The sequence below is a fragment of the Cryptomeria japonica genome, chromosome 10 (assembly GCF_030272615.1).
Source record: "Cryptomeria japonica chromosome 10, Sugi_1.0, whole genome shotgun sequence".
In the NCBI taxonomy this organism is placed as follows: Eukaryota; Viridiplantae; Streptophyta; class Pinopsida; order Cupressales; family Cupressaceae; genus Cryptomeria; species Cryptomeria japonica.
In genome coordinates, this window is record NC_081414.1 from 780777393 (window position 1) to 780802352 (window position 24960).

The 24960-nt window shown below is 34.7% G+C and overlaps 3 protein-coding genes across 3 annotated transcripts; all 3 read left to right on the forward strand.

Moving 5' to 3' along the window:
- Positions 1–435: 435 nt before the first annotated feature.
- Positions 436–2859, forward strand: LOC131034923 (G-type lectin S-receptor-like serine/threonine-protein kinase At2g19130). The gene has a single exon (XM_057966533.2). It carries the CDS (start codon positions 436–438, stop codon positions 2842–2844), a length of 2409 nt encoding a protein of 802 aa, XP_057822516.2. The 3' UTR covers positions 2845–2859.
- Positions 2860–21799: 18940 nt separating this feature from the next.
- On the forward strand, positions 21800–23442 carry LOC131034922 (G-type lectin S-receptor-like serine/threonine-protein kinase At2g19130). The gene is made up of 2 exons (XM_059212815.1): positions 21800–22961; positions 23006–23442. The coding sequence occupies exons 1-2, from the start codon at positions 21800–21802 to the stop codon at positions 23440–23442; spliced, it is 1599 nt and encodes a 532-aa protein (XP_059068798.1).
- Positions 23443–23474: 32 nt separating this feature from the next.
- On the forward strand, positions 23475–24194 carry LOC131859235 (G-type lectin S-receptor-like serine/threonine-protein kinase At2g19130). Its single transcript, XM_059212816.1, has 2 exons — positions 23475–23804; positions 23919–24194. The coding sequence occupies exons 1-2, from the start codon at positions 23475–23477 to the stop codon at positions 24192–24194; spliced, it is 606 nt and encodes a 201-aa protein (XP_059068799.1).
- Positions 24195–24960: the final 766 nt, after the last annotated feature.

Below are 24960 nucleotides of genomic sequence, written 5' to 3' on the forward strand. Positions count from 1 at the left end.
TAACTATTCAGTGCACTCACTACAGTAGAAAATTTTCTATTTTATTAATAATGCATTAATGTGTAAAATAATTATTAAGTGCACTTCAGTATTAAATTATTATTTTTTTGTTTAATAATGTGAATGATCATTTCTATGGAAAAGAAATTAATCTTTCAAAGCTGACCGGGAAAATCTTACGCCTACTATCATGATCTTTTGTTTAACTCGGAAGAAAATGACCAAAAAAAACGCTATTGATGAAAAACCATGGGTCATCTAGAATTTAGTCGGGCACTATCCTAATTTCATAGACTTGAACGTTTGAAATTATTGGCTACAGGCAGTCAATGTCTGAATTCGTTAACGCGGGATTGACTGCCCTACTTCGACCATGTCGCTCATTTGGTAGCCTGTTTATTTTCTATTTAAATTCGAAAATATAATTGTTAAGAAATGGCGAAGATGTATTTGTTACTAGCAGTTGCTGTGATTATTGCAGCGAATTATTGCAGTGCAGTAGAAGTGTATGGCGGAGACACGCTTCTAGTGGGTTCTTCCCTCTCAGGAAATCAGACCCTAATTTCGAGAAATGGAACGTTTGCATTTGGATTTTTCAATCCGAGCGGAACGAATAATTGGTATATTGGCATCTGGTATGCTCCAACCTCTCAGAAGGCCATAGTCTGGGTGGCTAACAGAGACGATCCTGTCACAAACATGCCTGGTGTTCTCAAATTTTCGAGAGGCGGTCATCTCACATTGTTGGATAGAAAGGGCCGTTCCGTTTGGTCGAGTGATAATGGCCAGAAAGGATCGCGGGCTGTAATAACGGACTCTGGTAATTTCATTGTGCTGGAAGCCCACAACGAGTCTGCGATTGTTTGGGAGAGTTTCGCGCATCCGACAGATACATTGTTGCCTGACGCGAAGCTGTGGAAAGGAATGACACTAACTTCCTGGAAGAGTTCTTCAGATCCTGCAAGTGGGCTCTACTCTTTCCGAATGAACACGTCTCCAGGAAAGACGGAGTTGATGATGTTGTTTAACAATACCGTTCCATATTGGTCCAGTGGAGAATGTATTGGACACAATTATTTTACTAAGCTTCCAGAATTGGAAGGTCAGAAGAAAGTTCAAACTTCGTGTGTGCGGCTTTCTCCTTCAAGAATATATGTTTATTTTGGCCTAAATCCCATAGATCATATGATCACGGGGCGGTTCCTATTAAGTGATAATGGCGAAGTTGAACTTTACTTCTGGATGGATTATGGTAGGTGGAGTCTGAGGTGGTCAACATACCGAGGTCAATGCAGTGACTATGATATCTGCGGGGCATATGGACTGTGCAATGCTAATGATGTGTGTAGTTGTGTCCAGGGCTTCATGCCCAAGCACGGCTCTCAAGGTTGGTGGTCAACTGGGTGTACTCGGCGGAAACCCCTGCATTGCTCTGTCACGGAGGGCACAACCGATGGCTTCTTGGAAGCCAAGAACCGATCCTTGCCTGAAAAAGAAGCTGTCTTAATCAACAACGAGCCAACACAGCAAGGCTGCCGGACAGGTTGTCTCCACAATTGTTCCTGCACAGCCTTTGCTTTCGCTTATTCCGATCCACCCGTCTGCAGACTGTGGTTTGGAGATTTATTCGGAATGAGCGTTTTGTCTCAGGGTCAATCCGTCTTCGTTAGGCTGGCTGCTTCTGAGTTCCCGCCCTTGATATCAGAGCAAAGCAACAAAACCCCTGCACTTACAATTTTACTTTCTGCCGGCGCATTATTTTTTGTTGTTTCAGCTCTCCTGTCGGCCTCATTTATTCTCTGGAAACGTCGAGGACTGTCGAAGAAAAATCTTGAAGAGGAGGTGCCACTGTCGCTCAGAATGTTCAGTTACAAGGAGCTGCGAATTGCAACGGACAATTTCAAGCATAAGCTGGGTAGCGGAGCATTCGGCTCTGTTTTCAAAGGAACTCTGCCAGACAACAGGCCTGTTGCGGTTAAGAGATTAGAGGGTTCCACGCAAGCAGAAAAACAATTCCGTGCTGAAATAATCACCACCGGTAGAATACAGCATCTGAATTTGGTTAGGCTCTGGGGATTCTGCGTAGAAGGCTCTCGAAGGCTACTGGTGTATGCGTACATGCCCAATGGTTCTCTAAACTCCTTCCTCTTCTCTCAGTCGGAAGAAGCAGAGAAGGTTTTGGATTGGAAGACCAGGTTTGAGATCGCACTGGGGACTGCTCGAGGATTAGTTTATCTCCATGAGGAATGCAGGGATCGCATCATTCATTGTGATATCAAGCCTGAAAACATTCTCCTCGACAGCGACTTCAGCCCAAAGGTGGCAGATTTTGGGCTAGCGAAGTTGGTAGGTAGAGATTTCAGCCGCGTACTGACGACCACAAGAGGAACTCGTGGGTACTTGGCTCCCGAGTGGATCTCCGGCCTTCCTATCACTTCCAAGGTGGACGTATATAGCTTTGGCATGACCTTGTTGGAAATTATATCTGGCCGAAGAAATTTGGACTTGAAGGTAGACGAAAGTAGGTTGTACTTTCCTACCTGGGCTTCATCTCAAATTCAGAGGGGAAACATAAGAGACATTGTGGATGCAAGGATAGCAAGCGAGGCAAATATCGAAGAAGTTAGAAGAGCCACTGTGGTGGCTGGGCTGTGCATTCAAGATGATGAGAATCAGAGGCCGAGCATGGGTGAAGTGGTGAAGATATTGGAAGGCACGATTGAGGTTCCTGTGCCACAAATTCCGAGGTCTCTACAGGTCCTGGTTGGTCAGGTAGACGACGACTACACCGATAGCTATGGTGAACATCCTTCCATATCAGGTGATTCCGTACCAGCAAAATAGTAGCCTTTTTTATAGTGGGAGAAACTAAGCTTGTTGCCATGTTTTCTAATTTAGAACCCCATCTTTTAAATAGGAGAACAATAGAAATGGAGGTTACGAAATATTTCCTATATCTTGGTCCATTTATGTACATTAAAAGTTATTTGCATATTTTCTCAAGTGTTTTCATGCTTTATATATATAGAAAGGATATAATTTATAATCTATTAAAGTCGTTTCATATATATGTAAAATTTAAAATAAAAGTATATCATTAGTCTTTTTAATATTTTTTTTTGAATTAATTAATTAATTTAGTTTTTAAGGTAATCCATGTATTATAAGCAGTTGTTTGGTGAAATCGTCATCAAGGTTCAAATTTTTGTTGGGATCTAGGCTCGCAAGCTTGGTACATTCATTGGATTGGTGTGCAGGCTTGGTAATTTCACTGGATTGGTGTGTTCACATATTTGAACAACAATAATGTTTAACACCTTAAAAAGTGCCCCTTACCGATTAAAAAAAATATTTTTTTATTTCTCATTTATATTTTAAGATATGTCTTTTTTCATGTTTTAAAATATATTTATATTAAGATTATGTTGATTGTAATATACAAATCTTTATAAACAATCTTATTTTTTAGAATAATATTAGAAATTTAAAAGCAATAACTGCTTTTTGTAACAAAATACAAGTTTTATTGATGTAATATTATAGGCTTTATAAAGATTAAAGGCTTTCAACTCATTTTTCTATATCATGTTTACTTTGAATTAAATATGGCTCCTACTCTCCTCATTATTAGTTTCATAAAGAAACTATCACTCTAGATTTACTTAGTTGTGTTTGAAGCAATGATTGCTCATTTTCATAGATAAAATATTATTTAATGATTTATAAATTTTAACAATTTTTATGATGTACATAAAAGTGTTTAAATGTGATAAAGGATTTGTTTAATCATGTAAATAAAAAATGTCATTTAGCTTATTCAAAGTCTTCATTTATGTTTATATTTAAAACCATAAGATATTTTAATTATATGATCAAATACATATATAATAATAAATAGGTAAAATTTGTAAATGATATAAAAGAAACATATATAAATATATTACTCATCTTGTTTGAGATCATTTCCTTCTTGTCCAAAGAGGCAAGGTGGATAGAGGTAGAAAATTAGAAAATGGACTCGCTTTGTCTTATTACATTGTTGCTCTTTGCGCTACCTTATTCCAATTTTCTTGTAAGATCTTCATGTGGAAATTGAACCTAGATTCCTCCTAAAATAATGTCTACTTGGATTCGCGAGGTTTTTTCTTGTTTGTAGGAGCAAGTTGATTCTTATTTAATTGAATAAGAAGCTAGTCTCATAGTTGTTAAAATGAAGAAAAAATTCTATTTATTAAGTGGGCGAGATTCAGTGGAGCACAAACCTCATTATGGTCTCCATGTGTGCTTGTGACACCAATATAATTATGTATTGTGTAGTTTTGTAGATTTTTTCTCTTTGATGGAACAACATGTGTTTTACTTTAGGTTTTTAATTGATTTTTTATTTGTACTCATGGGGATTCTTTTATTTATTTATAAATTAGAGAGAAATTTTGATTTATAAGAGATCTTATTATTTATTTAAATAAGAGCATATCTTGTTGAGGATTCTCAAAGCTCACTTAATCACTACACTTCCTCCTCTTAAACATTACTAAATTACATATCATCGAGTTCTTGGAATTTCATGAGTGAGTATTGAGCCTTGAAAGATAAAATATACTTTCTTGAATTTGTTGATATCACTCTTCTATTATTTAATGACCTTTTTTCTTCTTCACATAAAAAATGATATTAAGATTCACATCTATCTAGTTCATTCTACATGATAATTATGTTATCACAAAGTTCTTACACCTCTAGACCTCTTCTATTGTGTTCCTACCAACCATGTGGCACTTGTAGCTTTCATTTCTTTTTCATTATCATTCATTGTGGTACAAATATTATATGTAAGAAACAATAATTTTCTATATGGTAACAACATAAATGCCTTCATCATGGTTGTTCTCATAAATATTTATGGTGGCAAAGATAACTTATTTTGGACGTGTACATCCATTATAAGTATTTCCTCTCTTCTCTCTTATCGTCTTATTTTATTTAAAATATCTATACACCATATACGCTAATATTGTAAGGGGGTCATATTCTCTTCTCACTTGTGTATTCATACATGAAACTTATCTATATTTTCCCTCTATGACAATTAAATTTATATTTTTTATAAATGATCATCTAAAACAATGCAAGTTGTTATATCATAATCAATTTTTAATATTATCATCTGCATGATCCCTAGCTATATAGTAAGCTATTTTTTCCCTCTACAACACTTATTTAAATTTATCTTTCATATCATTGGGTCACCTATCAAATTTATCTTTTATATCATTGTTCCACCTAAAATAATGCAACATTTATTTTGTGTGTCTTATCCAATTTATCTTTTACACAAATTATCATCTAGCATAATACAAGTTGTTAGATCATAATTATGATTTAACATTATCATCTACATTACCCCTAGAAATAGAGTAATCTATTATCTAAGTTAAGTAATTTTTTCTACATTGATTTCTTCCTTGTTTTAGCTACATTCTCTTCTTGAGGCGATTAATCATAACATTTTATTTTTTTTGGAGAATTATTCTATGTTATGTTTCCCTTATATTTTGGGGATGAAATATTGCATTATGACAACCTCCCATATGAAGGTCTCTTTAGCTTTGTTAACAAAAAAAAATTCTCATGTTCTATCTTGTGTTGTTCTCCTATTTGTATATATACACACCTCCAAACAAAGAAGAGATCCTCATTAGGGTTGTATCTTACAATAAGGGGTAGTGGTCTTTGAGCAAGTATACACACTTCTCAAAACAAAGAGAAGGGATCCTCAAGAAAACATACACACCTCTCAAGCACTAGTTGTCTATTCCCATCTATGTGAAGACAAGGAAAACCATACTGGACAGAGTGTTATCTTGCTACCTAGAATAAAGTACGATTGCAATGCATAAGAACATGCCACCATGAGTGTGAGTGAGTGCCCGTAAAGAGATACAAATGTCACATATTGAGGAAAAATATACTAGCCAAGGAACTTTAATCGATGATGATAGTAGAAAAAAGAAACTTATTATCACTTTTAATGTGAATCATACCATCATTATGAAGATTAAATGTCTTATATTTGGTAATGGTATGGCCAACTATGTAGTGATATGTACAAAAAGTGTGATTCATTTGATTAGATAGATTATGTTTTGAAAAGGGAAGACTAATATAAATGGATTCTAAGTCTTAGCAAAATTTTGAATCCCTACTTGTACAAACAAAAAATGTGTAAAATTTGTTGTGATGTATATGTCTTTCCTATGCCAAACCTTGTGTTGGGATTCCTACCTAGACACAACAAAATGGTCAGATATAGTACATAGCCTCACAAGGGATAGACTAAATAAATGATAGATACAAAAATAACAAGAATACAGAAGGTATGAAACCATTGCAAGAAGTTCCACATAAAGGTGGTGATGAAATTCTCTTTTCAAAGTCCTACAATTTTTAGTACAATAACATAATGAAAGCAATAAATGAGAAGCACAAATCACTAGTTGAGTGTGGAGTACTTCTAGTCTATTGCATTATAGTTTGATAGGTCATTTTTTGAAGGATTATTTTATATTGGATTAGATTAAATTATACTACAATAGTCGATAGGAAAGGTAAAAGAAATTCTTTATACAGAAATCACAAGGTTATTTCAGGTTTAGGCCAAAACATAATGATCAAATGCAAATATCAAGATTGGATCACAAAAGAAAAATGATGACACTCACAATACCCCAAATTTGAACCCCTTTTGGTTGGATCGGGGAGGAGGGTACTTGGGTCTAACCAAAAGATGGCCTAAAAATTTAAGAGCCAAGTGTCGAGACCCTTAGCAGAAGACGTAGTCTCAAATTTCATGCTTAACAATGATTTAATTGTAGAATTTTTGGTAAATTTTAGAATAAAATAGAGCATAAATTTTCTTAAAATGAACTGTATCAATGCAAACTAAATCAATTTCTAAGTAGAGCATGAAAATTTTAAGGTAATGAATTTACATGCTACAATAATATTGATCATACTTTGGATTATATAGATGTATCTAGAACCATGTTGTTAGAGGTCAATTAGATATATCATTTCTCTTGTCTAGTATCTCCTATATTCTCCAAATACAACCCTGTGGAAGTATATGTTATAGGTCTTTACAAGGTTTTTAATATAATATACAATTTGAAATTTGTTATTCATAATAGAAATAATGGTTCTTATTACTATATGCTTCTTCATTTCTTTTGGCTAGTTAAATATCTCTATTTGTTCCAATTATTTTCTAAAGAAAATATTGTATTCATTAAAAAATCACTCTCTAAATTTATTATATAGGAAATAGAAAATATTGAACATCTTGTGAGTGTGTTTTTCAAATTAGACTCTCTAACATATATGCTAGAATATAGAACTACCGTAAGCTCCCAACTGCATGACAATGAATCTAGAGGGCATGTTCTAGTTCAATCTCTATTTTCAGCACAAGAATTATTTATTTAGTTGTCATCATTTATATGGATTTTAATTGTGAAGCTATACATACTGTATCTTGGTAGAATTAACAAAAAAAAGAAACAAGAATTCTTTTGAAAATATGAAGATAAAGAAGCTCATACAAAATGCAACATGGAAATGGCTATTTTTTTGTGGCCTTGTTCCAAGCTATAATGTTTCCCATGGTTGCTACTTTAGTGTATGTGCATAAGGTGTTCTACTCTTCTCATAGCACAATGCTTTTAATACATTGTAAATTAGTAGATATAGTCTACATATATCACATTAGGTAGATGTAAAAACTAAAATGTTTATGTTTTTTTTTTATATTTAAAATTGTACTCTTTTTCATAGTACAATATTTATTATGACGAATAGGTCTATATATAATTTATCAATTTAATTTCTAACGTTAAAGATATCTGTATAGAATGTAAGAAAAATGTTGAATTCATGGTATTCATGGTAATCATATTGGCATGAGACATTCCATTGATGATCACATGTCGTCATTGATGACAACTCGAGTTAGATATCCAATTTGCAATTCATGATTCATTAATATCAGAAGAATTATTGAGGTCCCATGAGTACAACCGAGTGTATAGTGTTTTGGTCAGTAGACCAATTGTGTTAAGTGTTTCGTGTCATGGATCTCAGAGATACATGGTGGTTGTGTAATATGCATTATTCAAGGATTGTGGCCTTCGGTGATAAGTTTTTGATAAGTTGGAAGATTCGGTAGATAGTTTTCTAGTAAAACAATTTTTATCAGCAATAGAATGTGGATATTCATTGTGCAGATCTTGCAGATAGATTTTGGTGGTTTTTTGTGTGTTCAAGGTTGTTGAGCCGACCTGTGGGAAGTGTGTGGACATTTCATTTTGGTCTGTTTGGTTGCTTTTCAGATTGGATTGAGTTGACCTTAGGTAACACATTTCAATTATGTGTTATGTAGTTTTTGGGTTGATATGAAATGTATCTAATTTGATGTTGTGGATATATATGAGCGATTGATTTGACCATTTATGGTATTGTGGATATGTGTGATATGTGTATGAGTAATTGTGCACAATTTCAAATACATAATTAAAAGATTTGTGCTTTGGTATAATGCAGAATAGCAGACTAGATAAACATGATGTGTATTGTGTTTAACCAGAGCTATACTCAGGCATTTGTTGATGTTATTCACTATTTCAAACCTTCTTGTACCTCTTGTAGTCATTTTGTAACCTTCTGAGTTGTAGCTCTTATTGTAATTGAGCAATGAGCTTTAGGCAGTGTGCATGAATGCATGTGCATTCCCCTTATGTATTATTTTTACACTTCTAACAAAGCATATTAATATTGTGGGTTTGAATCCCACTGTTGTTTTTTCCTTAACTAGGTTCCATGTAAAAAACTTGTTGTTATGGTATTATTGTTGTTTCCTTTATGTTTCTACACTTTACTTTTCCCCCTCTCAGTGTTCCTTGATTCCAACAAATCAATATACTTAGTTTTTCGTTCTTGTAGATTTTGTCAAGTTTATCTATTACAATTGATATCCATGACCTTTTCCATGAACTATTTAATCAATTATGTCTATATATTTGATTTTCATGATTTTATCTACAAGTTATGCATAATAATACAAAAATCTAGGATAAGGATTGTATGTGAAATGGGTTTTGTTGGTTTCTTTTACTTGGATCTCAAATTTTAATTTAATTTTATTCCTTCCCATGATCATATAATGCTCCTAATTTTTTTCATTGTTGGATCTTATATATCAATTACTTACATATAAATAAGATTATATATATATAATTCTTTTAGAAAATGAAAATTATTTGAAATTCATATTATTCTATAATTACTTGTTTTGTTAGATTTATTGTCTAATTATAAGATTAAGGTTAGAATCCGGATAAGATAGTACTAATTAAGCTTGAAATTAGGTTTGTATTTAGAGTTAGGAATAGGATTATGACGAGAATTGGAATTAGAATTAGAACTAAGATTGCAAGTAAGGGTCAAATTAAGGTTATGATTGAGTTTAATGTTAGCCTCCCGTCCGGTACAAAAGACTTCAGTTAACCAATTCACACCTTGAGGCAAACATGACTGACTCGCAGTCGTCGAGACTAACTAGAAGGAACGCTAAAATGGCGACAGAACGGAGTGGTGTCGGTGCGCTGTCAAATCTGTTGTCTATTTGATGCCGTGTAGAGAAAGAATGCCTCAGTGACAAAAGAACAATCGCGATTTTGGTGCACAGTCAAATCTTTCTTTATTTGATTCCTCGTAGTGCTTCGTTGAATGCAATGCTTTGAAATATTTTAGATTTTTAAGTTATTATGGGATTCTAGTGCTTATCTCTCAGACTTGGACGTTGGATTGACGGCATTCTAGTGCTCGAAGCAGTCAAATTTCTAAAATTATCTACGCGGGAGTCACTGCATTATCTATTGCGTAGCCTGTTTATTTTCTTTTCAAAGTCGAAAATAAAACAAACATAGCCCACCATCCACGCAACAATTCAGTGAACGTTAAGCGTTTGTCTTAGCAATTACTGTGAGTATTGCAGTGCTGTAACTTTGTAGTCTTTGTTTGTCTTCTAAGCCTTTCACATTTCATCTACATCATATCATATGTCATTTTTATTGTTGATTACTTTTCATCTTTATTGATTCTCCCTCTAATTGTATTTAGTCATGTTGCTAATAATAGTTAAGTGTAGCTTTCATCAACTTACCCCTTAGCAATAAAGGAATGTAAACATTATAAAATCTAATGTATCAATTTTTTATTGGTATATTGTTGGTTTATCATAACATCACATATACACTAAACATAATGTATCACAAAATTTAACATCACATATTGTTGGTTTAGCAAAATTTGTGTATGGATATATTATCAATGAAAATTATTTTAATACATAGACACTCTTTTAATATCATAATTGAGTTTATTACCAAATGTCATTAATTTGAAACACTTCTTATTTAAAGTTTAAATAAAATCCGATCCTACACTAACCAATCACAAAGATAAGTGGATGCCTGGGTAATCTCTATATGAAATAAAATAAGAAATTCATATATATGTGTGTGTGTGGGCAAAGTGAGAATGCATAATTTGTATTATTGATAAGAAATAAAAGATACATAGCAGAAAATATTATCAAAAAAGACCTAAATCATTTCATAGATTAGGTTGAAGACTTCAACAAAAACCACAAAAAACTAACTCAAAGAGCATTGCTCGATCTAAGAAACTATTCGCAGACCTAGAATGTTCTAATTACATACCCTATATGAGCTACATTTAAGAAACTTATAACTATAGGGAAAGCTTCTAACAAGAGAAAAATTCTTTATCTAAGCAAATAAAACCAAAAAGATACATTCCGTTCAACAATCAAAGATATTGCATGAAACTCTAAGTTTCTGGTGAAGTCTCTTCTGTCACCTCATGCCATGCATTTTTCTCCTGATGAGCATTATCTCCAAACTTGAAGCACAAAAAAAACCCTTTCGGTACCTGTACAGTCCTTTCCATGGCAAGAAACTTCTCAACCCTCTTGTGGTGAGGTTAGTGAAGTACCAAATGATGAACAGAGTAAAAAAGATCTGAGAACTAGGTTGCCTCTGGAGAAGAAATCAGCTCCAAGAATAGCCCTAGCTCATTCTCAAAAATCATGCAATTGTTTGATTCAATTCCTATTTTAATAGCATTGTATAGGCTTACATAATGAGACCTCTTCTTTGAGAACTTGCTTGGGAAAATCCTGGCCACCCATCCCTTGCCATTCAACAAGTCATATTTTTTCACTAACTATTCAATATCATTACAAAAAATCAAGCCCTCTTTGACATAACTTGAACAAAAATGCAATAGAGACCCATAATTCTCAAGTAAGTGAAAAGAAAAACTCTCATGAGGGGTGCTCATTGATCCTAGTGATACTATTGTTGCACTTGATGGCCCATTGTTTATCACTGTGAAGATCAATGACAAAATCTCACAAGGGGTGCTCATTGATCTAGTGTGTATGGTGAATGTGGTAACTAAAGAATATCTTTACATTTTACTTTTGCATCACGTAACATATTACAAATTAGATGTTATGGTCAAGTTACATGATGATTTATCTTGCCTTACTATTGTCTCTATTACTCTCCTCATTAAGGTTTGTACTTGGTTCTTATATGTGAATTTTTTTATCATTCTGATATCGGATCGTTTTCATGTGAAGTTGGGACATCCTTGGCTCTCTTTCATGAAAGCTATCCCTTCTACTATTCATATATATTTAAAATTCCCTCATAATGGTACTATCATAGCAACTAATTATAGCTTTTACCAACCCATAGTGATACATGGTAATTTCACCATTGATTACTTTTGGCCTAAAAAACCCGAGCCTCTCAAGCCTCGAAATGATGCCCTTTTTTCTATCTTATAAAAAATTGAAAAATGAGATGAATATATCTTTGAGTAAGCCTAGAGACCCTATGCCTATTATTTCTCCTATAATTTTGTGCTCACTTAGACCTCACTTTGGAATTCCATGTTGCAAGGCCCAATTGCAATACTAATTATTCTCACACAACCCATCTATTTCACAATTTAATCATTTTTATAGATTAAATTAGCCACAAATTGGGCCCCTCTAACAGTCATCTTTGGTGAGTGGCAAAACTAGCCCCATGTTGGCCTGTGATAGAAATTCAATTGTATTTTTGATAAGGAATTATAAAAGGAGGTTTACCCCTCTTATTTTTACCCTAATTCAATTCCTAACCTCATTCAAGATCTCGATTACACTTTAGAAAATTCAAGTGAGCAAGCAATCAGTATTTCATAAAGCATTGGAGCACAAGTGAAGTCAAAATTTAAGCATTGGACATGGCATTCATGATCTATATTTTATAAAGACAACCTACATGAAACCATAATTCCTTTATGGAGACAAATAAAAATTCATTGAGGTGTATCATTAGTGTTTCAACCATTTTTAGCATTTCCTTCAAAAGAAAATTATTTATGGTAGTCTATCATTTAGATTTATCAATTCAATTTCATGGTTAATTCAAAAAATTGGGTTTGACCTAAGAAAAACCCCCATTCCCAACAAATTTCCCCTTTTCTCTATGTCCAAGAATAGGTATAGAGTTGTAGTGAGGCGGATCGACATAATTCATAGAGGCAAATAGGTTCAACTTTTGACAGCGAGAAATTCAGAGGACCATGGTGAATTGATACTAACTTTTCTCGAGAATCAACCCAAACTTTAAGAAATAGATTTGAAACATATTATTTTTCTCAATTAAAAGTTGGTGGCTCCATACAATATCTTTATCTTACTATTTCTATTAGATTACTTCAACAATTTACTATATTACCCTAATCTTCTACAATTCAACTTAAGGAGGATAAACCCCTTACAAAGGAACTTGGAATCAGATCAGAATCTTAGTCTTTCAATGCTAGATCTATTATAATCCTCTCCTCCCTAATGTGATGGTTAATTAGGTGATTTAGTGGTTCTATTATCTTAATTTAATCATAACCCTAATTTTTTACCATTATAGGAATTATCCTAGAAATCATTATTGCTTGTGATAGTATCATGAGTAGAGATGGCCTCTTCTAGCAACCTTCCTCCAATATATCTAAATAGTCCATCCTATATTGGCTTCTAGTGAACCTACAAGTGGGCTCATTTTCTCTCTATCAAACCATCAAACCCATTCAAAATCAAGATCTCCTCTTTTCTTGAGGTCATATCAAATCCCTTTTTAACACCTTCATTTGTCAATACCTACATGTCAGCATATAAAAAGTATCTTCTTATGAAAATTAATCGATTTGAGGGTAAAAAAATTTGTTGTTTGAGGTGTTTCTATATTATGGACCACTACTATAGCTATCCACCAAATCTCCAAATTGGGGGATTTTTTCCTTACTTTGGTATATATTTCTTAGCATTAGATGTCAATGATTATTGTAACTATTAGTTTACAACAATTCATATTCACATCTATTATAATTATTTAATTTTTATAAAAACAAATTGATCAACTCAGTCACATTTTTCTAAACTATCTAATTGATGTCATAAAAGTGTCAATTATATGTTAATTATCTAGGTATTTTAAATCTTACAAAGGAGGGGGAATTTTTCATTTTTCCATAACTTGCAATTGGAGAGTCAAAATTTCAATTGTGGATTGTTGATATAAAGCTCATTATATCTCTATTCAAATTAGTAGTTTCACAACTAGATATTCTCATACCTTATTGTTATTTTTCAACTTTTAGTGTAGTAGAATTTAAAATAGGCCTAGTTTATGGTAACTTGATTATGTAATTACTTTTGATTGGTAGCTCAAAATTTAGTACCATTTTTTATGAAAATTCATGTTTTCCCATGTCCCACAAATTGGGTCTATTTTCATTTTAAAATACTCTAAGTTATAAAGTGCCCAAATCAGTGGTGGATCTCTAATCAAGGGGGAATTTAATTTTTTTTCTACATTTAAGTCAATGATTTTGTAATCATGGTGAAAATAAAATATGATCATTGTGGAAAAAACCTAGAAAATTTGTATACTTTTAGATTTTTTGAAAAATATAAAGGGTTCTATAAACAAGGCCTGAAGATATCAAGTTCTTTTCTTTTAGCTCCTGCACTTTTAATTCCATTCAATCTTGTTCAAACATCTTGTGAGACACCATCATTTGGTGATGAAAAATGTAGTCACATGGCTTACATATGGCCTATATTGAGATTCCATCTCCCATGTCATCTATTAGTACATTTGAATGTAATGTTCAGTCACCCATGAGTTCTATTGATTGTTTTCATTAGGATCTTCATATTTGTCTTTTCATATCTACCATATTGGGATGCATAGCTACCAAACATATCTACTTTGTTTGTTAAATTCTACCTTGTAGATTTGAATTGCGCCACTAAGCACATTGATCTTCTATTTGATGATAGTTACATAAACATAGTTGTCACTATATTGTCATATTTTGATCTTTCTCATGGCTCACCTATATCGACTTATGTCATAATATATTTTACAAATCACCATGAGTTTAATTTGACTTACTCAACATCATATGTAGATTACAATATCATATTCATATAGGTCTAATTATCACCATACATCTATTGTCCATGTTCATTAATATTATATTGTACCTAATCCATCATCTTAATATTTGTAAAGTCATAGCATTAGGTTGGATATTATGGATCTCCTACCATGGGTATCATATTAATCTTTCAATTATGTGTAGAATTCAGAGATATTCATTATACTTCATACATAGTTATATCAATAATGGTAAGTCATCTTGAACACATTATTAGTATTGTTTCTTTACTTATATTATGAAAAGTAAACCATTACAAAGGTAATCCAATCTTTCTAGGAATAAAATTTCTACCCTCCACTCAGAGAGGTCTTCAAGTACCTAAAACCTTCAGGGTTACCTTCTAATTTACCAAATATTTTTATTAACCATGTATAGAAAAGATCCAAGTTTTGGGGACTTCAAAAAAAAAAAAAAAATATCATAGAGGTCTCTTAGACAACCTATAAATCTCTCTATCTAAGGTAAGTACATGGGTGTGGACAACAACACGGTGCACCTAACATATTGTACAAATAGAAAAATAGGATTGTCACAAAGAAACAAAAAATAACCTATATAAAATTTTGAATATCAAAAGATAATAAATGTGATTACATTTTAGAATAAGTGACTAAAGTGAGAGTAGTGAATAAGGCTAATAATTAAAATGACAAAGGGAGATTCATATACCACTAGAAATATAGATAATGTTCACTGACTTCTTCGAAGTGGCTTCTTCAACTACACCTACATACAAAAGACCAAAGAAATATGTTGGGCATCTATATAGGTGTTTGCCTAAGTCAAACCACCACTTTGGTGTTCCCACCTCCATAAAAAACCAAGACAAAGATAATGGTAATAAACATAAAATAAAATAAATAAATGGAATAGTAAGACAATATGCTCGATAATTGCAAATAATTAGCACTCCTCAAGCAAATAAATTGGGCAACCTACAAGTGCAATAGAGAAGTGACAATGGAGTCCACAAGATGATAGTGATCTCTTCATATGGTGACAACAAATGTAGTAAGATACCATTGTAACAATGAAGATGATGGAAAAATCACATGTATATGGCCAAGTAAGAGTGCTTGTGTGACTAAGTCCTGAATGAGAGAGTACCAAAACAAAGGTGTAGAATGAAAGAACATTGTGAATGAAGTTTAAAAAGATGATTTAGAGCTAAAATGGAGATCTTTTGACAAAGGAAAATGACTCCATAAGTTGATGAAAGCTAGTGGAGGAATTATACTATCATAACATGGAAAGTTTAATGTCCCAATGGCTAACACAATCATGGGGTTTTGTTTGTTCATGCACATTGCATGGGCTATGTAGTGTGCATGCATTTGAGTAAAAATAAAACCTAATAATCAAGAAATCAAACATGTGGACTGATAAGGTATGTTGTGGACCAAGATTAAGATTAGAGATCGTAAGTGTCTGAATTATAACTAAAGGGGAAGGTGTACGTGATGTGAAATTTCATGGGATACAATTTACATTACACTTTTCAATAAGAGAAATGTTGTTCAATATTTTTGGATCATATATAATATCTAGTGTTGAGCATCTACAAATACTATAGGAATAATATTAAGGGGAGGATGCATAGTTTCTCTTATCTTATCAAGTTTTGGAGGAAGCATTTCCTCACATGGAGTTCATTACTTCACATTTGTTGGGGGTAACATAACCTTCTCTTTGTTATCTTTTACTAGGGGAATCTTCTAATACCTTGTGATAGTGGTAGTCCCTGGGGGATCATCATGGGTCCTTTCTTATTTTACTTGTCTTATTTAGATGTATATTTCATTTCATACATCATTTATCTTTTTGAGGAGTTTTATTTTTACTAGTTTTTCTACTTCATCTCCATTTTATGAAAAAATTGTATGTGAGTACTGAACATGGCCTAGTAGGCAGGACTCATCGTATTGCATATTACTCCCCAAGTTGTACTTAAGGGGGTTTTAGTATTAATAGAGTCATCATGCACCTAGTTAGCTAATCACCTCTCTAAGATTGACTTATTCACACCTAGTTTAAGTATAATTAGTCTATTTAATAATTTTATCTCACTTATAGCTTCTTCTTAAGGCTTTCATGCAGCTACAAATGAAATACCAATCCACCTTGTCATAAGCCTTTTTAATATCTAATTTTATCAGAATATTAGGTTGCCCTTGAAACTGACAGGAATGGATAGCTTCCTGAACTATTATAATCCCCTCCAAACTTGATCTATTGGGTACAAAGCCAGTTTGTTCTTTTGATATTATGGCAAGTAGTAGTTATTTTAGTCTATTAGCCATGACTTTTCCTAGCAGTTTGTAATTCATGTTGTATAAAGAAATGGGCCTAAATTCTTCCCACTTTGAGGGGTTCTCCTTTGGGAGTAAGGCCAGAAAGGTATTATTGATTTCTTTCAGGAACTTCCTTGCATTTTGGGTAGATTCCAAGGCATCAATAACCTCGTCCCCTAATATGTGCCAACATTTTTGAAAAAAACTAGCAGGGAGGCCATCCGGTCCAAGGGCTTTATCTCCTCCAAATTGTGCCAGAGTAGTTTTGACTTCTTCATGGGTGATCTTGGAGTTTAAAATTTGATTATAATCTTTTGTTATTTAATTTGGGTATGTTATTCAATAAGGTTCTATTGTTAGGAAGGTCCGAGTGGTCCTAGTTATTGAGAATATTTTCAAAGTATGTGGTAGCATCTTCTGTGATCAGATTTTGATTCTTAATAATCTGATCACTATCATTGATGATCTGAGTAATCTTATTTACTACCCTTTTCATTTTGACATTGTTATGGAAAAATTTAGTGTTTTTGTCTCTATCTTCTAGCCATGTCTCTCAAGATTTATGTTTCTAGTATATCTCTTCTCTCACCATAATGCCTTCATATTCACATAAAAGGTTTTTTTTCAGCCTCATATGTTTTAAGGGTCATCCTCTATTGCATCACAACATTATTTATTGTTTCCAACTCTTTTTCAATTCTTGACTTCTCCTCGAAGATGTTTTTAAATTTCTTTTTGTTCCATTTGAATAGTTTGTGTTTAATCTCTTTCAGCTTAGAGACAAGACAATACATATTAGATCCTTCAAAGACAATTTCCTTCCACCATTTTTGTATGTTGGGGAGGAAGTCTTCATGTGTAAACCACACCATTTTGAACTTGAAAGGGTACCCAGTTTTCTTTGCTTCCCCCAAAAGTTCTAATAGTACCGGGTAATGATTAGAGCCTGACCATGATAATATGGTAGTTTTAAATTTTGTTTTGAGGTTGGTCAAGTCTCCTTCAAGGAAAAATATCTCAAGTGTTTCTGCAATGTTGGAGAATCCTTTTCTTCTATAATTGCATGTGTGAAAACCCATCTCAGTTTTGATTTCCAAAAGGTTATTGTTATTTATCCAGTTTTCGAAGTCTCTTTGTGGTTGTCTTATGATTTTTATCCCACCGCTTTTATCAGTTGAGTATAATATGGTGTTGAACTCACCACCTATGGTGATGTGTTTCTCATCTTGATTGTTTAAGAAGTGTTCAATTTCCCATGAAACTAATCTCTTTTTATCTGTTGGAATTGGGCCATATACATTAATGATGATAAAATCAAGATTTAGGCTAAGGGCTCTTACTTTACTAGCCATCCAGTTTTGCATCTTGGTATGTCATGTAAATGCAACCGAGTTCTTTTTCAACATTATTTCCAGTCCACCTGATGCCCCTATAGACTCCACCATTTCCATCTGCCATTGGGTGAAATTTTTACTAAAATTGATCATATCAGTCTTACCTAGTTTAGTTTCTTGTAGCATAACTAGGTCCATAGTAGATTTCAATATGCTTCCCTTAGTCAAGTGTTGTTTGTTAGGGGCCCCCATACCCCTAACATTCCATGTTAGTATATTTATTCCTTTATGGGGGAAAGGGGGGACTTTCCCTGACCCAACAAGGTTGTGATTTTGGTGTGTCCCTCTGCATCCCCATCCATTTTTATTTTGTCTAAAAAAGACTTATGACTACTTTTGTTGATAATGGATTTGCCACAATCTGGAGTTAGTTTCTCATCTCCCATCTAGAGGATACCTTTGTTTTGTGGGTTGATTGAGTTGTTGTCTAATATTATGTTATTTTCCCCTTCCTACATACTGATCAATTCATTAATAATGAATTCTCTCTCCTCATTTGCATTCAATCCTTCCACAAAAGGGGATTCCTCCAAAGTGGCAAAAAATGTGATGTTTTCCTCATGAGTAACTTGAGTCAGGTTGTTGTTTAATGATTAGGTTTTGAGGGGGGTCTGATCATATTCTAGATTGGGGATGATGGCATTGTTTGCCCCATTAGTTGGAGTATCAATGAATACCTCCTCCAAAAATTCCTCAGCTAATTTCCCCATTAGGTTTTCTATGATGTTGTTTAATTATGTTTGGATTCATTCCTCGTTAGCATAAGCAAGGGTTTCATTTTTATGTTCAGCTCTGTCTGGAATGTTACGTAAGACTAAGGAAGGACGGGGTGTTGTGATATTAAAGTCTCTTGCTGACCAATGTTTATAATAAAGACATCCCTATCATTGCTAAATTGAATATCTACTATGTGCTTCGATACTCTATAGTTGTCTCTTACCTTAGCCTGAGACTTCTGTAAATTAGGGTTCTATCTTTTGCAGAATGTTAAATTTTCAGAGACTGGGGCATTATAATATAACAGTTTTAGGGTGTAATTACCATCTACTGTATCTACGGTTATATTTTTTAGATTTTCCATGCCCTTATTTACTTCTATTAACAATTTTTTATCAGATTTATCCAACCAATTTTCTTCTATGGCTATGAATTTGCCCAATTTATCCCTAATTTCTATAAGAATTTTGGTATGCATTAATTCAATAGGAACATTATGAATTTATACCCATTTCGATGTTGTTTTGAATTCATATCTATTAGCATCGAATTTAGGTTTCCATTCAATAAAATTGAAATTTGCACATTTGTAAAAAATATATTCTTCACGCATTAGCTTGGATTTCGGAGACTTTTTGTAACATTCAAAGTACAGAAAATTATTAGCTAAGGTAGTGGTACCTACCTACCCATGGAATGTTATTTTCCACCATTCAACTATTCCCGCAAGAGGTTGATCATTCCCTCCCCATTTTGCAAAGAGCTCATGCCCTCTGCAGTAGTTACTCAATTCCATGGCTTCCTTGTGAGTCAAAATCTTAATACAATCCGAGTTGGGATCTATCAATGTTAGGGCATCCTCACTCCTTGTTGCTTTGATAGCATTCTTGCTTTCATGGTGAAGTGAGTTCCCCATCCTCGAAGCCGACTTCGAGCTAATTAAATTAGGGTATTGGTATGACAATTCCTTTCCTCCATCCTTGGCAGGTCTTCTGTAACCCTCCATATGATAGGTATGTGGGCAAAAAATTCACTATGGCTTTTGAAGGGGGCGGCCAAGACCAGATGTTGTCGGCCAAAATCCTAGTGTTATGCGGTTAGCATTGGTGATGCAACTAGGGATTCGTGAGGTGATAGGGATCACCCACACATTTGACAGCACTAGAGGAGCCCTAGCCTCCCTTCTTTTTGCCCTAGCAGCTCTTTTGCCTTTCACTAGTTGCCACAGTTGATTATGTGGAGACGGATCCCCGTCGGATGGAGGCCTTCCAACAAAGTTGCAACCCTTGCCCTGATGAGTATGATGATCGCCGAGATGCAGAGCCATCTTTTTTCCCGACATAAATTCAACCAGTATTATATTATTATATTTTTTAATTCTATTATTAGATTCATATTATAATTTACAAATATATTAATATAATTATAATATAATACTATTATAAGAATAATAAAATATTTAAATTATGTTAAAAATATGTTTTAATATTTACATCAATAATAAACAAAATTCAACCTAACTTTAATACTAAACTAAAATAAACCCTACTTGATTAAATCGAATTGAACCCTAACACAAATTTAATGCTAACTTTAAAAGAAATTGAATTGTAATTAGAATTGAACTCTAATCATATAGCAAATTAAACTGAAACCCTATACCAAATCGAACCCAAACCTTTAGCAAAATTGAACCCTAACCCTAACATTCATCTCTCTCTCTCTCTCTCACACACACACACACACACACACACACACACACACATCTCTTCATCCTTTGGTCACTCACTATCCCTCCTATCTATCTATTTATCTATCCCTCTCTCCCTTTCTCTTCTCATTTGTGAAAATTTCTCTTTTTCTCTTCCCATATATCTACATCTATGTGTGTAGCTCTACCTCTCTATCTATTTGTTTCTCTCTTCATCTCTTGCTAGATATCGTCATCTCTCTCTCTCTCTCTCTCTCTCTCTCTCTCTCTCTCTCTCTCTTTCTCTCTCTCTCTCCATCTCTTCCTTCTCTCCCTAGTAAACACAACATGAACCTATTGATAATGGACCCTAATTAGCTTTTCGATTCATAAATTTTGTTTCAGTTGTGTTTAGATACCTTTAAGTGGATGCATAATTGATTTGAAGCAATCACTTCTTCATTGATATCCTTGTTGCACAAACAGTGCCATTTTCTAAATGATCTACTAACTCAGCTCATACACTACACAAATTTATACAAAAAAAAAAGACCAGATTTTTTGCCTAATTGACATTCCACCCTCTTTGGCATACCCATTGCACACCAAGGTGCACTTACTAGTTTTTAATATTTTTTTGAATAATGACAACAAATTTAAAAATTAAAATTTATTTTTTTAGAAAGATATAATAATTTGTTCTGTTTGTAGTAAAGTTTAGTTCTTTGAAATCCAAAAAAAATAGTTAAAGAGATTAGTAATGATAAACGAAAAATTTGGCAAAACTAACGGATGGAGGGTGCCTAAGCAGCGTGTCCGTCTCTCGCCCGGCACAAAAAGACTTGACTTCCAGTCATCATGACTAATGAAAAAGAGCCTGTGAATGGCGAAATAACGGAGTCTGTGCGAGCTGTCAAGTTGTCTCTTTCTTTACTCAAATTCCTGAATTCACTTACGCAGGATTGACGGCACTACTTTGGCCATGTCGCCCATTCTGTAGCATGTTTATTTTCTATTTAAATTAGAAAATATACCACTAACATAGGACCATCTTCTCCTTTTCAATGACGATTAAGTTTTTGGTCTTAGTAATTACTGTGAGTATTGCAGCGCATAATTCCAGTGGTGTGATTTTGGATCGTGGAGATACGCTTCGATTGGGGGATTCGCTCACTGAAAATCAGACCCTTATTTCCAAGAATGGCACGTTTGCCTTGGGATTTTTCAGTCCCAAAGGAACAAATAATTGGTATATTGGCATCTGGTATACCCTAATCTCTCAAAAGGCCACAGTTTGGGTGGCTAACAGAGAAAATCGTGTCAGAAACATGCCCGGCGTTCTCAGATTTTCAGAAAATGGTCATCTCAGATTGTTTGATGGAAAGGGCCGGTCGGTTTGGTCAACTGCTGTTGGCCAGAAAGGATCACGAGCTATAATAACAGACTCTGGTAATTTTATTATGATGGACACCTACAAATCTGCAATTGTTCGGGAGAGTTTCGCTCATCCGACAGATACATGGCTGCCTGGCATGAAGATGTGGAAAGGCATGACAATAACTTCCTGGAAGAATACTTTGGATCCTGCAAGTGGGCTCTTCTCTTTCCGAATGGACATGTCTCCGGGAAAGACACAGATGATAATGTTCTATAATAACACTGTTCCATATTGGTCCAGTGGAGAATGCTCTGGGAATTCTTGTACTAAGGTTCCCGAATTGCAAGTCAAAAAGAAAGTTCTAGCGTCCTCTGTGAGGCTTTCTCCTTCAAGAATATACATTGCTTTTGGCATTAGCCCGATAGATCATACCCTCACGGGACGATTCGTGTTAGATGAGAACGGCGAATTACAACTGTACTTCAGGATGGATGATGGTAGATGGAGTATGAGGTGGTCGACGCATCGAGGTCAATGCAGTGACTATGAAATCTGCGGAACGTATGGACTTTGCAATGCGAATGATGTGTGTAGCAGTGTCCAGGGCTTCACGCCCTACAACGGCTCTCGAGGTTGGTGGTCAAGTGGGTGCTCTCGGCGAAGACCCCTGCAATGCTCTGCTACAGAGGGCACAACCGACGGCTTTTTCGAAGCCAAGAACCAATACTTAACTGAAAAAGAAGCCCTCATAATCAACAACGAGCCGACACAGCAAGGCTGCCAGAATGCTTGTCTCAATAATTGCTCCTGCACAGCCTTTGGTCTCGCTATTTCTGATCAACCCGTCTGTAGATTGTGGTTTGGCAATTTATGGGGAATGCGTTTTCATCAGGGGGCCAATCCGTCTTCATTAGGCTGGCTTCTTCTGAGTTGCGGCACTCCACGTCAGAGCGAAGGAACAAAAGTTCTCGCCTTACTATTTTACTTTCGGCCGCCGCATTCTTTTTTGTTGTTTCAGCTCTCCTGTTAACAACATTTATTCTGTGGAAACGTCGAAGACTGGTGAAGAAAAACGTGGAAGAGGAGGTGCCAATGTCCCTCAAAAAGTTCAGTTACAAAGAGCTGAGAATTGCAACGGAGAATTTCAAGCATAAATTGGGTAGCGGAGCATTTGGCTCTGTGTTCAAAGGAACTCTGCCGGACAACACGATTGTTGCGGTTAAAAGATTAGAGGGTTCCACGCAAGTAGAAAAACAATTCCGTGCGGAAATAATCACCACTGGCAGAATACAGCATGTGAATTTGATCAGGCTGTGGGGTTCTGCGTAGAACATTCACGAAGGTTACTTGTGTATGCCTACATGCCCAACGGCTCCCTAAATTCCTTCCTCTTCTCCAAGTCGGAAGACGTGGAGAAGCTGTTGGACTGGACGACCCGGTTTCAGATCATACGGGGAACTGCACGAGGATTAGTTTATCTCCATGAGGAATGCAGGGATCGCATCATTCACTGCGATATTAAGCCTGAAAACATTCTCCTGGACGGTGACTTTAGCCCAAAGGTGGCAGATTTTGGACTAGCGAAGCTGGTAGGTAGAAATTTCAGCCGCGTACTGACAACCACAAGAGGAACTCGTGGGTACTTGGCTCCCGAGTGGATCTCTGGCCTTCCTATCACTCCCAAGGTGGACGTATACAGTTTTGGCATGACGCTTTTGGAAATTCTATCAGACCGAAGAAATTTGGATTTAACAGTAGAGGACAGTAGGATGTAATTTCCTACCTGGGCTTCATCTCAAATTCAGAGAGGAAACATATTGGGCGTTGTGGATGCAAGAATAGCAAGTGAGGTAAATACCCAAGAGGTGAGAAGAGCTGCTGTCATTGCTGGGTTGTGCATTCAAGACGATGAGAATCAGAGGCCAAGCATGAGTGAAGTGATAAAGATACTGGAAGGCACGATGGAGGCTTCTGTGCCACAAATTCCAAGGTCTTTACAGGTCCTAGCAGGTCAGGTAGACGACAATGATAGCTGCAGTCAACATGTTTCCATAGCAAATGGCTCCGTATATACAGAATAGTAGCCTGTTATAAACAAGAGGTTAGTGATAGACGCAAGGAATCTCTACGATGTATCTTCAATAATTGTGAGGGCATTTTTTTATATTTTAAAATATAAAGAATATATTTTCATTTCTATTTGAATATTAAAATATCAATAAATATTTTTAAAAATATAAATCATAATTGATATTAACATGCGTTATTAATATATCAAAATATATATAACTAGCAATTGGACTTTGGTGTGTAATAGGTATGCTAAAGAGGTGTGGAAGATCAATTAGAGAAAATTTTGGTGCATTCTGCATACTTTTGTCCAGTGCATAGGTTCAATTGACAGGCCATTTAAAAATTGTTGTTGTTTGTGCAAACAAGGTCTCAATCAAGAGGTGATAGCTTAAAATGATTTATGCATCTAGTTATAGGGATCCAAACATGACTTTAAAAAAAAAATGAATCAAGAAGATAACTAGACTCCATTACCAACAGGATCATGTTATGTTTGTAGTGGGTGGAGAGGGAGATAGATATATGAATAGGTACAGAGGGAGGGAGAGGAAAGGAGAGAAATGAAGAAAGAGGAGAGAAGTAGAAAGATATAAAAGGAGGGAGTGATAGAGAGGGAGATAGAAGGAGAGAAGATGAGGGAGAGGGAGAAATAGAGATAGAAAGAGGGAGACAATGAGAGGGGGAGATAGAGAAATTGAAAGATAAAGATACAAGAAGAGATATATAGAGAGAGCTAGAAGGATATATATAAAGAAATAATAGTAGAGATAGGGT